The sequence below is a fragment of the Dermochelys coriacea genome, chromosome 10, assembly GCF_009764565.3.
Source record: "Dermochelys coriacea isolate rDerCor1 chromosome 10, rDerCor1.pri.v4, whole genome shotgun sequence".
Taxonomy (NCBI): Eukaryota; Metazoa; Chordata; order Testudines; family Dermochelyidae; genus Dermochelys; species Dermochelys coriacea.
The window spans coordinates 15,864,148-15,877,226 of record NC_050077.1 but is presented as its reverse complement, the minus strand read 5'-3'; the positions used below and the strand labels follow the sequence as shown (position 1 = coordinate 15,877,226).

At 38.8% G+C, this 13,079-nt stretch overlaps 1 protein-coding gene across 1 annotated transcript in view; it reads right to left on the bottom strand.

Annotated features, from left to right (window-relative positions):
• CCZ1 (CCZ1 homolog, vacuolar protein trafficking and biogenesis associated) overlaps window positions 1-13,079 on the bottom strand; it is a 32,221-nt gene that overhangs the window by 7,290 nt on the left and 11,852 nt on the right. The window contains exons 8-12 of the mRNA XM_038419044.2: window positions 12,627-12,708; window positions 8,310-8,371; window positions 6,987-7,098; window positions 6,189-6,222; window positions 5,616-5,733 (exon numbers count right to left, since the gene is read on the bottom strand). Coding sequence (XP_038274972.1) covers window positions 5,616-5,733; window positions 6,189-6,222; window positions 6,987-7,098; window positions 8,310-8,371; window positions 12,627-12,708 — 408 coding nt within the window. The remainder of the gene's footprint in view (window positions 1-5,615; window positions 5,734-6,188; window positions 6,223-6,986; window positions 7,099-8,309; window positions 8,372-12,626; window positions 12,709-13,079) is intronic.

The window sequence follows — 13,079 nt, the reverse complement described above, 5'->3', positions numbered from 1 at the left end:
CACCAAAGTAAGCGTGTATGTACTTTTGGTATGATTGAGTCATCCTTAGAACAGCAATATTGTAGGAAACCAACAAATACTCTTCAAGACAAATATGCCTTTTGAAGAAAATATTCAGGATTGTAGGAGAAGCTAATAAGCACCTCAACTCTTCCCCCAAACAGTCAAGTGTGTACTATATAAACCTTGCCTGGGAATTTCCCCCTATTCTTGTACAGTGCTACCAAACAAACCATTTATATGGAACAACTGATTCATTGTTTCAAACATCCTAAGTGACAACGTTATCATCCTAAATACACACCTTCACTTATATTAGCTTGACAGCAGCAGACAAATGCCACTTGTCTAGGGAATTTAAACTCTTTAAAGTTTATAATCCTTCAATATAATGTGTCGGTTGGTTTAAACCATCATGAACTATACACTAACTAGGCTGCTTCCTTAAGCCTCTATCATGTAAATGACCACAGCTTCTCTCTGCTGGCCAACATACCATATGTGCTTAGATTAGGGCTGACATCTATGCTATCACAATCCATTACAGCGGTGCTATTATAGAAAACAGCACTTCTCTTTTAACATAAAAAACAAAAGGAACTAGAGAAAAGCAAACCCACTATGTAAAATCCAGCAATGATTTATCCTGGGCTTTTAAGAGTTAGACAAAAGGAATAAAGATTTCAATAACAGAGTCCCAGACCTCTATAGCCTTGAACTGTTAGTTTCTTGCAAGATGGCACAGTACTCTTGGTAAAGTATAAGACTTACAGCTGTATTTTGCTATCTAAATTTTTTGAGCTAGTGTGCATGTTGTTATAGATGAGGTTTATAGAGCTGCATATTAAGGTTGCCTGACACTTCCCATTATAACATGCTGTTTTAAGTTGCTTATAACTTTGCCAAACTTTAACAATTTGGGCTGAAATTTTACGTCAGGTGTCTGCCCCAATCTGAATTGCACTGGAAAATTTTGGTTCAGCTGATTCCAAGAAAGTGGTACGGAAAAAATGGTTTGCCCATATTAAAATGATTCTGGAAATCTTTTCTTTGAGAAATTATTGAAATTTGGCAGGGAATGGTCTTTGTGTTAGTAATGTGCTTTTTACCATCCCCATGAAGATCTGTCCAAATTTGACCAAGTTATAAGCCTTTGTAAAAATGTGGTTTGCATATGCTCAAAAGAGGCTTAGATTTTTAGCAACTAAATTCCCTGAAGAGTCAGTTGCACACTGGGCATGCTCCAGTCCAGGGCTGAAGGAGTGAAGCTGGACTTTCCATACCATTGCAGCTCTGTGCCATGCTGGGTCTGGGCACATGAACAGAAAGCAAGGAGACTGTCCCTCCTATGCTCTCAGTGACCACCCCTGCTGGACTCAGGGAGCACAGAGGAGGAGGCTATGACTCGAATGCAGGATAGATAAGAGCTGGGCCTGCCGTGGGATGGAGGGAAGATGGTTGGTGGGGTTGGACGGGAAAGATTGGGATTGGCTGGACAAGACCACAGGAAGCTGGGAGGGGGAGACAAACTGGCTAGGCAAGGGGACTAGGACCTGGAGCCAAGGAGGAAAAAACAGGGAGGGGAAAGAGACTGTGAACCAGTAGGTGAAGGAAAGGAGGTGAGGGGGGAAGGGAGACGTATCTAATGTGGAGCCAGGGTGTGGGGGAAGAAATGAGATTGGCAGAGCAAAGAAATTGGGACAAGGGGCTGTGAGCAGAGAATGGGACACAGATTGGACAAGGAGTCTAGGGAGAGAGACTGGGACTTGGAGCCAAGTGTGGATGTGGGAGGTGGCAGCAGAAGCAAGAGGTCAGTGTATGGGGGAGAGAGAGAAGATGGATGAAGAGCGGGAGCAGGGGAACTGTTATTGGTTGCATAAGGAGATTCAGGACAAGGAGCTAGCGGTGGGAGGGGGGGATTGGGAATGACTAGGCAAGGAGACAGACTGGGATGAGAAGCCTGAGGAGTGGAGACTGGGACTGGCTAAATGAGAAAAATGGGACTGGGATAAGGAGCCACAGGCAGGGAGAAGACAGGATTGGGACAAGTTGGAGGGGATAGAGTAGAAGGGTTCAAGCTTAAGGAGTGGGGAGGGATGAACAAGCAGAGGAGAATGCAAACCCACTAGACACACTCCAGATCTTGGAATGGAACCTAGGAGTCCTCAGTCTCACCATTCCTCTGCTGGCAGTAAGTACATGAAACACTGGCAAAGCTTACCATCTCCCTCTAATGCTGGTCCACATACAAGATGACAACCTACTACTGCTATCCATTACTATGTTAGCTCACATGGCCTGTGTGGTGGATCTAAACGTTCCAATCCTGCCGATCATCCAGGTAGTTTTCAATAGGATGCCACATGATGGAATTTCTTTTTTCAGTTTGCTTTTTAAAGATCTAGGAAATGCTAAAAGAACATTAAAGGCTGCAAAGTCAAGCACTAATCAGTTAGGAAAAGGGGTAGAGGGCCTGTAGGAAAAAAGTATTTGATCATGTAATTAAAAACAGTAGCATAATGCATAAGTACAAGGGGCAGAATTAAGGTTGCAGAAGCAACCTTAATTCTGGCATCTCCTAACTTTTGAGTGCTTGACTTGCCACCTAAATAATGTTATTTTAACATCGCTTTTTTGTGTCTACATGATATACAATATACAGGGAAAGGTTATGTAACGCACTGGCTAATGTGCATGCTGCTCTTTTACACTCCATACAATGTCAGATATCTGCAGCTGCCACCCTTGAGAGACTGACTTACGTAGGGTGATGCCTAATACTACTCAGAGATAACATTCTTCTTGAGCTCAAGTGGCAGTGGTCCTTCTAATATCAATATGGTCCATATCATAATATCTGAGCATCTGATACATACAAGGAATTTTCCTCATAACTCCTCTTGGAAGTAAGTAAGTATAATTACCTCATTTTACAGATGAGAAACTGAGGCACAAAAAAATAAATAAAGTGATTTGTCTAAAGGTGTCAAGACAGCCTGTGGCAGACCTGGGAATTGAACAAGGTCTCCCAAGTCCCAGCCTGGTGCCTTATTCACAAGGCTTTGCCTCCTCTCTGTAGAGAGGAACGTCCCAGGTTCTGATCTTGATACTGCATACTACACTGTCTGCATGTGCATATCCATGGATTTGTAATAAATTAAATTACACAGCCAATATATTTTATCTAAACTGAAAGTCCTCACCTGGTCTACTCAAAAATATAAATGTCATGGCCCTTATTTACCTAAATGAAAAATATCATCCCAGTGTATTTTTTTTTTTTTTTTTACACTATACACCATCAGTTTGGGAAAAACAAAGTCTCAGACAGTCAAGAGGAAGGTCACCACAAAGCTTGCTACACTGTCTATAGTCTGCTGTGACTGATTACCTGCTGCCCAGTTGGGCTTACAGGAAGGCACCTGCTGGGCGAAAGGAAGGGAAGGGTTTACAAAAGGGAGAGACAGCAGCAGCTGTTCTCCTCTCTACCTCCCTGGGCCGAAAGAAGTCCACAGGTAGCAGCCTTTCCCCTGCTGCTCTCTCCTCCATTATAAGGCTCAGGTGCCTGCCCTTCAGCCCAGCTGGGCAGCAGCTAATCAGCCTCAGGTGCATTGGAACCTGCTCCCACTTAAAGGGACCAGTCACACTGGCAGTGTGATGAAGGTAGGTAATCAGAAAGGCTCCTTTCCAGTTTTGGGGTTAGCCTTTGGGAAGATGTTCAAGAACAAGCCATCCTCACACAATGTTTCAGTGGCAACCTAAGTTTTAATTGAAGTCAGCCAAAAATGTTCACAAAGTGGAGGAACAAGACAATAAATGTACAGCATGTGGCCCATGCAAGAAAATCCTCTCACTCTTTGTCTATAAGTTTCTACAAGTGACCCTGGCGTTATGCAGAGCATTGAGGGAGCAGAGGATTATCGTCTACACTTATCTCTATTTGTATGATCCATTTAGAATTCTAGTCTTGCAAGAAAACATGCTGCCACATCAGTACATCTTCTCTAGCAGTTCCATTTTTTTTTTTTTTTTGCAGACGGAGTAGAGGAAAATGAATTGAATCAGTTTAGGCAGCACAATGGGCTCTTAAAGCTGCCTTAGCCAGGCAGCTGGGGATTCCCCTGGAAGCACAGAGATGGCATTAGCTGCTCTATGACACACTCTATCCCCTTCAGCCACAGGGATGGCCAGAACATTGCTGCACTCCGGCTGGTGTAATGGTACCATGGTTACTGTAATTTACAGCAGGCGTCAAATGTTACCCAGCAGCCCAAAGGATCAGAGGAATACAAAAGTGGTTTAAAAATGCCTCTACCCTGCTCCCAGTTGGGCCCTACACTGAACACAGCTTGGCTGGATACAAGGATAGGAGTAAGAGGCAACACTCTCTTACCAAGCTCATGAGTAGGGTGCCTGAAGAAATAAGATTGCCAAGGCATTATCACCTTTACCTTTTGAACAGAACCTCCTCTTGTCTGCCCAAATAATGATGGGGCCCCACAGCTGAAGCAGCCTTTGGGCCAGTAAATTTTCTAGTAAAAGGTACCAATAAACTGCTTATTTTATATATCTAAGATCTTAAAAGATTAGGTAGCACCTAAGCCTCAGCAATTTTATTTTTTTCAAACTAACTAGGAAATCAAAGTTAAAATGCCCCTTCCTCCCACTTTCCTGCATTCCATGGGCCCTATTTCAAAGAATCAGAGACAGAAACTCCTTCAGAGTAATTGGATTGTCTCAGAAGTTACAGAATCTACTGTTATTTAGACTCCTTATTAAAAAGGATCTGAAGAATTTCCAACTACTTGAGGTCCTGTCCACGTTAGCTTCAGAACAACAATAGGTACAACCAGTGTCCTGGTTCTGATCTGTGGATAGGACCTTAGAATTAAATACTAGATACTTCCACCAAAGGCAATGGGGAGATGCACACTCAATTTAAAATTTGCAAGACTCGGGAAGGAGGAAAAATAAGTCCTCGTTCTCCTGCTCGCACTCTAGAGGATACATCAATGTCCGTTATGCTGCTGATGTTACACACCCCAACAGAACCCCCATTGCAGACTGAAAGTGGACTATTGGAATCAGGTAATTTCTGTCTGCACATGAAAAATGACCATAAAACCCCATAGGAATTGCGTGACCACTGAGTCTGAATGCCCCTCTGCCCTAGCTATTTGGGGTAGGCAGGATATTCTACAGTTGTTGGACTTATCCTTTTAATTATTTGCAGGTTTCCTTTAAAACGGTTAATACTTTGATAATTAGTTGGGTAGGAAAAGAGTAGCAATTATAAGATTGTAAGAATAAACATGTGCAAAAGGCCTTGCCAAAAGCAAAATGAACCTTAATCACACAAGCACCTAAAAAAATTGTTACTTTTATAAAAACTAGTGCAGTTTCCCCAGGGCACTTAAATATGTGACAATGGAAGCTCTATAAATGTCTAAGATACATATGGAGAGATATAACATCTGATAAAATATACATGTTAATTCAAACATAATGCTCTTAAAATACGTACTCATATTGTTACCCTTATTGAAGCAGTCATTAAAACAGACTTTGAGCTACCTGGTGAAGGTTTGCAATAGGAACATAAAGATAGTACAAACCCTGATATCCTTTTGTTGATGTTGTATTGTTCACATATGTCTGATGCTAATACTGTGAGTTGAGGCCCAACAATGCTGTCCAGTTTACGGCAAAAATCCAGTGTAGGTTGCATTGAGGCTATGAAGCAGTTTTAAAAAGATAATGAGTTTTTTCCTAACAGTACATGAGGTCTATACTATTTTGTGCCAAAAAGGCAAACATGTTCTTTTGTAGCTAACTTTAAACATTTATAAGAATCTTGGACCATATTCTGCTGTCAGTTACACCCAAGAAATCTCATCAACATCCAGGGGGCTTCCATGGAGTAACTGAGGGCAAAATAGCATCCCTTTTATACCATCAAGCAAAACACAGTATAAATAATCTAATTGACTAAGAAGTTGGTGAAAGCATCCACACAGAGCAAATCAACATACAAGACTATAATAAATGAATATTTTGCAATAGCAAAATCAGACTAGATTTATGTTTGATAATGTTTTGGTAAGGAGATAGTACAGAAAAACAAAGTTGTCAAAAGAAAAGCATTTAATCTCCATGGTTTATTTCAAATCATACAAATATATACCTACCATCAATCATAAAACAGACAGCTGCACTCATGGCCTGAAACAAACCAAAACAAAAACAATTACAAATTAAATTTTCTTCCCTCAACTTCACCAATGCATTCACTGTTGAAGTCATTTATTGTATAGCAGTTAAATTTTGAAAATGCCTTAAGTCACAGTAAAGCTAGCATGTTAACAGTAAAACCTTTGCTCCCATGAGCCTGTATATGATACCCAATTTTCCATATTACATCAGTCCTACACAAGGTTTTTAAATCAGCTATTCATGGGGGCTTTGAGAAGTACTGTGCTACTCTGCAGGAATTTAAATGTAACCTGGCTAGGGCATTGCCTACACACAAAATTTGTACTTAATCTTTAACTAAAATCAGTTTTAAAATTCATTTAGTTAAACCAGTCCTAACCCACATGTAAATCTTTTTATAACACATATATAACCTTTTTAGCTTAGGGTTGGCACTGGTCAGAAGCCAGGGTAAGAGCTCTGAGAAAATATTACACATGGCTAGCATATTTTGCTTTCTGAGTTCACTGCTGGTAAAGCAACATGGAAAGAATACAGACAGACTTTTGCCAAGTTTGCATCATTTGGATTAAACCAAAACCTCCAAAAGAAACCCAGAGAATTCAGAAAAAGATTATTTGAAGTTTTAAATTTGAACTTTCAGACAGCTCCCTATCTGACTGTTGTAATCAGGTCCTGCCATATGCACCTTCCTGCATGGATTCAGAAATAAAACAGCAGTGTTTTCCTCCTGGCTGGATTCATAATACACTGGAATAGAAAGAGTTTGATACCTTATAAACAATTAAATGAAGCTCTTCATAAATGCCATCTGTGTTTACAAATATTTTGGGGAATCTGCATTTTGCTTCTGGATCATTGAGATTTAAAGGTCCAGTAAGAAACCTAAAAACCAGAATTAAACAGGACAGATATAATTCATTTTTATATTCAATAGAAAAACAATTTATAAGCACATGAACAATTTTTTAAAACAACTTTTTAAATACATGCATACATTTGAACACAAAGAATTTCTGTCTACCCAGTTACTTATATAACTCCCTATCACCGTAGTATCTGAACATGTGTCCATGTCAAATTACTAATTTCAAATCAATTGAAAGACGTAGGTCCCAACTTCAAAGAGACTACTCATGTTTAAAATTAAGCATGAGAGTAAGAATTTGAATGATCAGAGCCTTAGTCTAGAGTAAGCTTTGTGAGAATGCACAGAGAGAGGGTTCTTTTAGATCAAGATAAACAGAATGTTGTGATTCAAGACTGAGTTGCAAGTGATCAGTGGCCTTTCAACAGGCTTTTCTTGATCAAAGGTGACTATTGCTCAGGGAACCAACAGTATTTACCAACAGGGTCTCAAAAAAACCCTCAAAAAACTTAGTATGTTAGCATCAAAATAAATTTGGAGCTAGGGAAATAAAGGTTAAAAATATGTAGCTGATCAGGGAAACCCAAAAAATTCTCCAGTAGCTTTTAAAAGGAATACCCTATCAGTGATGACTACAGAATGTACTCTCTGGTACATCTCACTCTTCTGCTCCCTAACAATATATACAAATGTGAAAAACATCAGAATTTTGCAAGACTGAAGTGAGCCTAGAACACACCCTGATTTTACGCTCATGTTGAAGAAGTGGAAAACACCTAACTGGGGTTTTTTATTAAAGAAAGCAACATTTTGTGCTCTGGAAACGGGGGGCCAAGAAGGACCCAACCCTTCATTCAGAATAAGGTCACACACTGTGACAGACCATTGTTTTGCTCCTGTATGACAAATCTTATTGCTTGGGGAAAAGGAATTGGAGAAATACTAAAATACTTTCTGTACAACATGCTAACAGCAGCAAGAAGGAAATAGATATGCAGTAGATCTAAAGCAGGTTCTTCACATCACAGGCCAAAAATCTACATGGATTTATCCTCTGTGCAACCCCACTGAAGCCTATGGGGATTATCTGGGTGTTGAAATGAGTCCCAGGAATTCATTTACACTCCTACCAAAACAAACCATTCAGTTTTTATTCTATGTGCCAAAAGCCTAGCCTTCCTTCTGAAGGGAAGAAACAGTATAGCGTATGACGGATGATAAGAACTACCTTCCGTAGTGTTGTAGATTTCCTGGCATTTCTGCACGTATTGGGGAATCTCTTCCTGCTAACTGAAAACAAACAGGAAACAAACAGTTTGGGACATTTCTTTCCATTTCTCTTTGTTCTGCAGTAGCTAAAGAAACTGTCCACAGACTGCAGACTATACCTCCTTTGCTAGGAAAAACACCATTAATGCATAATGGGTGGGGCAAGAATAAACAATAATATTTAGAAAATTGGGCATTTTGGTTTTACATTTATTAATCTGAAAAAGTTCCATGTTAAAGTTTTAACTTTGATATATAGCTCTTTTAATGTAATTTTATGGCTCCTGTCATCATGGTATCTGAGCAAACTCTAATGAACTTATCCTCACACCACCATTGTCAAGTTGATAAGCATTTTCATTGTGCAGGTGGGAAACTGAGGCAGAAGACGATTAAGTGAGTTGTTCATGGTCACACAAGAAGTCTGTGGAACAGCCAGAAACTGAAACCATACTTCCTAGGTCCTAGTCTAGTGCCATAACTACAAGACCGTCCTTGCTTCCTCATTAAAATCTTAACATTTCTTATACTAACCACAGCACAGGCTACATCTCACGCTGATGTAAAGCTGGGCATGGTTGAACTGCATTTTATCTAGGTAACATGTTGGTCACTAGTCAACCATCCTAACTAAAGCTCTTAAAAGAAATCCTCAAATGATATCAAAACTGCAGTTTTAATACAGTATAGCTGTAGTTCAACATCCATATAATGTTTATCCATCTCTAATTTTCAGTTGTTGAATATTCTATATTATTTTTCTATTTGTTGTTTATAGTCAAGTCTACATATTTGCAACATTTTTGTTGCCTGCAGGGGAGTTGGCTCCCTTTTGGGGTACCTGTTGTAACCTGCTGCACAATTTGAATCCTTACTGCTTTCTAACATTCAGGTTTTCTACTGCTAAGGGAACTTGTGAACACCAACAGTGTCATCCAAGGCCTAGTTAAGCAGCCTTTCTGAAACTCCCTTGGGAAAGTACTGAGCTATCCCAGCTCCCGCTTCCTTAATATGATGCCAGTAGTGCAGACTCGCAATGAACCTAAATAAAGCAGAATCTGTAGTTTTCTGAAACGTTCACGTCTGTAATTTCTAAAACCTTACAAGAGCTCATTTAATTCAGTTATGGGAGGAAAGATGGTCTTGTGGTGAAGGTACAAAACTGGAGTGTGGAGACTTGTGTGCTAGCATGGCCCTGTCACAGGCTTTGGGCAAGGTTCTACTAAAGTCAATTAATATTTGTGCAGTGTATTGAGCCTCAGAGGCTATATATTTTTCATATTATACAAAATGTAAAATATTATTTAAATTATACTCTCTTCACTATACCCTGTCGATGTACCCATATAAATCACGTATTACATTTTTGTATATAACCATTACGCCTATTAAAATCTCAGAGGTGGCTGAAACCAATAGCATCAGATTAATCTGTAGCAGCATTAAATCTAAGTGCATGTTATTTGCTAATAACTCCACATGAAAATTATGCTCAATGACATGCTGTTCTCACATGTAATTGCAGTATACAAAAAAAGATCAGTAGAAATGCAAATTATTTAAGTCCCATTAGCCATTGTTAATAAGGATTGACTTTATTTGTTTATATATGAGTGAATTTAGTCCTCATAAAAAAAGAGAATTATGGAGCATGAAGGTCGGTGTTGTGCAATCCTTGCACAGCAGTACCTTGCACAGCTCGTGGGCCGTCAGCAGGTCGCACATAAGTGTGGTGGTTTTACCATGTGTATGAACAGATGTTCAAGACCATCGAATTAATTTTCATTTGACAAAACCGGCCACTTTCCCCCCCCCTTCTCGGGGAGAGAAATGAACAACTCATTCACAGTTAGCTAAAGTCCAAGCAAAATAAGAAATCTTTGCAGATTTGTTTTGTGCATCTCGCAAACTTAAATATCATGCAAAGTATGAAGACTACACATAGTATATTTAAAGTTACTACATGAAAATCTGTACAAGATAAATGACATACTGTACTAACCATTTATAAATGATTTGGGACTGTTCCTCCTTTCACTGGATGCAGTGGGAGTATAACTTGGCCGATAAAGAAAACACATTTTAAGCGCAAAGAGGAAGAGTTAAGGCTGACCTTTCAGATGTATTTGAAAATTTTAATATATTTTTCATCCTCTAATTAATCAAAATCAAGTGAATGGATTTCACTAAAATGTTAAAACAAGTCATCTTAATGGTGATGCCAAGGATGGAAAACTCTATCCCCAAAGATGAATGTTTTGGAAAATTACAAGTGTGTGAAAACAAGAGGATTACAGAATGGAGATGGTTTTGCGAAACTGAGCCACAGTAGTTACTAGCAGCAACTTGTACTATAACAGTACAAAAGGAGTGTTTTCTGCTCTCTGTATATAGAAAATTCAAATCTGATTAGTTTAATGGTTTTTCAGTTCAGGTGGTAGTTGTAAAAACATGACGACCCGGCAGAATGATTTACAAATGAAAATCAAGAAGATTGATTTCCACTTGGCAGACGTGAGCTGCTGTTCAGAAACTGTTCTGCTCTAAGGAATCTACAGACTTGCATTGTTTGTTTGGATATTTTCTCAATGCACATAATACCTAGGCACATATACAATTTTATAACACAGATAATTTTTGTTGAATAGAAATCCTGAATGTCAGCAAACCTGGACAAAGGGGAGAAGCAAGTCCAAGGTCAAGGACACTTCACTGAAAACACCAGTACCTTCTTAATCAAAAGCAGGGGACTGTTAGAACAAATGCATCTGTTAATTGTAACTGAGATGACATCATATGAGAAGAAAGGCAGTCTTTTTGAGGGAGCCAGGTCTCAAACTAATAGTTAGAGTTTCATAGTAGCCAATTGGAAACTATTGTATACTACAGAGCATGAGCAATTCCCTGTAGGATACTACTTAGTAAGCAGGGAGCCACACTCTGCATTAGCTGAAGTTTCTAAACTGTCTTCAGACACAGCCATGCTGGAGGTGACAAAGGCTTGGATCACTGGCAACTGTCATGTGCCGCTCTCTATTTTGCTGGTTTACAATGCCTCTGTTCAGACCTATTCTAAAAAAGTAAAAGTTGATTTATTTACTGTATTTTTGCTATTAACCAATTATCACAACTAGATTTAGAACTGAACTTGATTTAATAAGTGCCTTTTATACTCCATCTATACTAAAGCACTTTACTAGAAAGCAATTAAATACTTGGAGTGCATCAACGGGATAGGCAAATATACCATATATATATATATATACATACACACACACACACACTCTCCATCACAGCTCACATACTTGGCATGAACTTTACTGAGAAAGGGAATGTGAGCAAGGATCACAATCTTATGCACTTTGCATTTCCATAGCACCTTCCATTTGAAGAGCTAGAATACTATGCAAATATTAATGAATTAAGCTTTCCAACAACTATACAGTAAATATCACCTTCTTTATCTGATGGACAGGAACACCAAGACACAGAGGTGATATGAGTTACTCAATGTCACACAGGAAGTGAACTCAGATTTTCTGAGCCCAAGCTCTGCACTTTAATTTTTTTTTTTTTTAAAGAAAAAAATAAGGGGGGGGGGGTTTTGTGAGATCTTTAACATTCACCTGGCCTGTCACCAAAAGTGGCAAAATTAAGGCCTCATATAAAAGAAGTTTATATGAATACAGTACTGCATTATATTAGTTCACTGTATGGTTAGCATTTGATCTGATCCCAAGCTTTGGTATAGGATTAGAATCCATGATGTTCTGGCTTGGAAGCTAGAATGTTACCAACTGAACTGTACTGACAGTTCTATGACAATATTTATTCATATTTGAATAGACATACCTAAAGAATTACCTATCCTGGACTCTAAGTACACTTACCATCCACTAAATATACATTACAAAACCATTAGAGAACCTGAGCAGCAGCAGACCACCCCGGCTACATGCAACCACCAGGCAGAGTCATTACAAAACAAATCAATATATCACTACATCTTCAAATTACAAAAAAAAGCACCCCCAAAAAATACGTGCTCAAAAAGTAAGACTTTGTACTGTGCCCTAAAGGCCAAACATTTGGGCTTTTTTTGGACTGGCATATATGCATAAAGAATTAATTCCTAAATTGGAGAAAGCACTTTCAGAAACTTCCCCTCTTCTATATCAAAGGAGCTCCAGCTCAAGTACTTACTGCTATAGTGTATACAGCACAAGAAATCTGTGCAAAATATATGTGCTGTTCAAAAAACAACACATATCCATACCTCTGGCTCTATGTGCCTTGGAAAGAGGGATGTTGTGAGATATTTGTATAAAATTCTCATGTCATCTTGTTCTAAACCGCTCCTGGAATGAGAGGAAAAAAAATAAAGAAAAACAATTTCTCTAATGGCCTTCCTTCATGGCCAACATCTTTCTAACCAAGAGCTGGACAGGCCACAATTTAGAGCGTTCTGGCAGAATTAACTCAGTTCTCTTACATGACAATACACCAATTTATTTTGTACAGACAATTCCAGTGTATGTTTAATTTTTAATAGAATGCTCATTCCCCTACAATACTAATAACATATCCAGGTTAACAAAGAGATAAAATCATGAGCTATAAAAAGGCTTTTCCTAATTTATTAATCCATATTTGATTTCACAAGCAAATTATGTGCAGTAAATACTGGAATCTAGACAAATATAGGAAGACTATGATTTTTTAAAATAGT